This window comes from Camellia sinensis, chromosome 13, assembly GCF_055761805.1.
Source record: "Camellia sinensis isolate YWXY chromosome 13, ASM5576180v1, whole genome shotgun sequence".
NCBI classification, from domain to species: domain Eukaryota; kingdom Viridiplantae; phylum Streptophyta; class Magnoliopsida; order Ericales; family Theaceae; genus Camellia; species Camellia sinensis.
Window position 1 is genome coordinate 78,947,716 of NC_138973.1, and position 2,927 is coordinate 78,950,642.

General features: G+C 33.6%; 1 protein-coding gene across 1 annotated transcript; it reads left to right on the top strand.

The window, feature by feature from the left end:
• Positions 1-661: 661 nt before the first annotated feature.
• LOC114305999 (NADPH HC-toxin reductase 1) lies at positions 662-2,552 on the top strand. Its single transcript, XM_082902591.1, has 5 exons — positions 662-1,051; positions 1,132-1,301; positions 1,382-1,594; positions 1,733-2,118; positions 2,253-2,552. The coding sequence occupies exons 1-5, from the start codon at positions 925-927 to the stop codon at positions 2,395-2,397; spliced, it is 1,041 nt and encodes a 346-aa protein (XP_082758717.1). The 5' UTR covers positions 662-924; the 3' UTR covers positions 2,398-2,552.
• The last annotated feature ends 375 nt before the right edge of the window (positions 2,553-2,927 follow it).

Sequence of the window (2,927 nt, forward strand, 5' to 3'; positions counted from 1 at the left end):
AGGGATTAACTATTTCATTGGACTAATAATCACCTCATTGGTAGAATTAGAGAGGGTTGGGATTAGAATTGAGTGAGGGGATTCGTGATTGAAAACCATTATAGCTCTTGTCCTATATCGTACAAAAAGGATATATGAAAGGTATTATTGGAATGGGTCATGCTACATCCCCCTAAAAAACATCCCCCTAATCCCCCTAATTTCCATATTAAGTAAAGAAAAAAAAAAAAAAGGAAACAGTTGCCAGAAATGGAAATTAGAGGGATTAGGGGTGAGGATTTTAGGGCTACAAATCATTTCCCTATTGGAATTTCATATAGGTTAGTTTATTTATTTTTTTTGAAAAGTTGCATTGGTTAGTTTATTAAATAAAATGGATTAAAATATTTTACATATTATTTCTTTTTCCAAATAATTTATTTGTGAAAGAAATATTTAAAAATTTAATAACTACTAAAACAATATGATTTTTTATTTTTATTTTTAGTGAATTTGTAAATGATTTTTACTAAAAATTTATAGTTTTTAGGTGTCTCTAAATTAAGTGGATTTAAAAAGTACAAAAAAAATTATATTATTAAAAGAATACAAAAAAAAAATATTAATTTTTAAAAAATACTATCTATAATATTACTAATCTAGTGGCGTATAAACGAACACTTTTTATATTACATCTCCAATGTAATATGATCACACTAATAATCTCTGCACTCAATCTCACCGTACTCTTACTACCCTCCATCGTATGGAGCCAAACAAATGTGGTCTTTGTTTCATCATCAAAGAGAGACAGAAGAAGAAATAGAAATGCCTGGCTGCCTTTATAAAAGGGATAATAAGGATTCAATTCAAGTAACTCTACTCAAATTGCTAAGCCTCTCTCCCTCACTTAGAATTCCAAAGAAAGAAAAAATTTGATAATCAATGAAGGAGGATATTAGCAACTACACTAGGGCTTGTGTTACAGGAGGCTCAGGGTACATTGGTTCGTGGCTTGTTAAGAAGCTATTACAGAAAGGCTATACTGTCCATGCAACACTAAGGAACTTAGGTATCTCTCTTTCTCTCTCTTTCAGTTTTGTGTTTGTGTGGTTATGATCTTAATTTTTTTTCAATGGTTTTATATTGCAGATGAAAAACCCAAAGTGGACCTTCTAAGGTCTCTTCCTAATGCAGACACCAGATTAGTTCTATTCCAAGCAGATATATACAATCCCACTGAATTTGAACCAGCAATTAGAGGCTGCCAATATGTTTTTCATGTGGCTACCCCCATGCAGCATGATTCCCAGAGCTCTCAGGTTCCAATTCATGATTTTCTCATGTTGTCTCTAATATGTGTAAATTTCAATGATGTTGAAAATTAATTATAATTCAACAGTACAAGGATACATCTGAAGCAGCCATTGCCAGCGCGAGGATCATAGCCAATTCTTGCGTTAGATCACAAACTGTTAAGCGGCTCATCTACACTGCTAGTGTAATGTCATCATCGCCGTTGAAAGAAGATGGGTCTGGCTATAAACCCTCCTTCAACGAATCCTCTTGGACTTCTCTAAACCTCTCTTATACTTTCAGCAATGATGTTTTTCTGGTATGCTTGGTTGATAATACTCCAAATCAATCCAAAAAATTTTTGAGTGATTTTGTAAGTTCAAAGTTATTTTTATTTTATTTTTTCTTTGTGATTTTGTAAGTTCAAAGTTATTTTTATTTTATTTTTTCTTTGTAGGCATATATTAAATCGAAGACATTAACAGAGAAAGAAGTGTTGAGCTATAATGAAATTGAAAATAGTAAATTGGAAGTGGTGAGTCTGGCTTGTGCACTAGTGGGAGGAGACACTCTTCTTTCCTACTTTCCTGCTACTTCTAGTTTAGCTGTAATTATATCACAGCTCACTGGCAATCTCTCATACTATGCCGGCTTAAGATTTCTCCAAGAACTTTTGGGTTCAGTTCCGCTACTACACATTGATGATGTTTGTGAAGCGCACATATTCTGCATGGAAAAAAAGTCGTTGAGAGGTAGATTCTTATGCTCTGCCGTGGATCCAACTATACAAGAGATAGCAAATTACTACCAAGAAAACTATCCCCAACTCAAGATAACGCCAGAGTAAGTGATTCTGTCGAACTTCATTGGATGGTGTTTTTTCTTTCTTCAGATTTTCCCCCCCTTGTAACTTGAATTTCAAGCTTATTGGTTAAATGCAAATTGATCAGAGACTAACAATATGAGTTCTTTTTTAGGCTTGTGGGAGGACCGAAGAGAGGAAGCAGCTGTGATTCTGTGAAGTTGACGGAAATGGGTTTTCAGTACAAATATGATATGAAGAAGATATTGGATGATAGTGTGGATTCTGGTTTCCGACTAGGAGCTCTCCCGCTCAACTAAATCAATTGTGACCTATATTAATATATAGCTCACATCCTTTGTATCTGTTCTGTGCGCTTTTCCTCTATTTATAAAATTGTCCTAAAAATACATTGAAACCCTGAACTCAGACTTTTTGGTTCAATAATATATTCTCACTTAGTTGTTTGTTATAAGATTTATGGAATTGTGCAATTTCCTTTTGTATCACTCCAGAATCTTTTATTTTCAGTAATTTGAAGGTAAATTCAGTAATAGACTATTTGATTGTTGCAATAGAGAGATAAGCATTTAAATGCACCAGCCACGTGCTTTGGTATATCTACAGATATTGCTGTGACAAAATGAGCCAGTGGTTAGATCAACCAACGTTCATTTCATTATTGTTATGGGCCCTTCTACATTTGTCATTCATTTTTCAATGTTCTTATTAAGGGCACTTAGGTCACAAGTCGATTTTTTAATTTTTTGGGCTATTAGGCTCAAGCTCTAATCTCTTTAGGCTAAAATGATATAATTTGTCCAAAAGGACAACTATCTATTGAAATCAA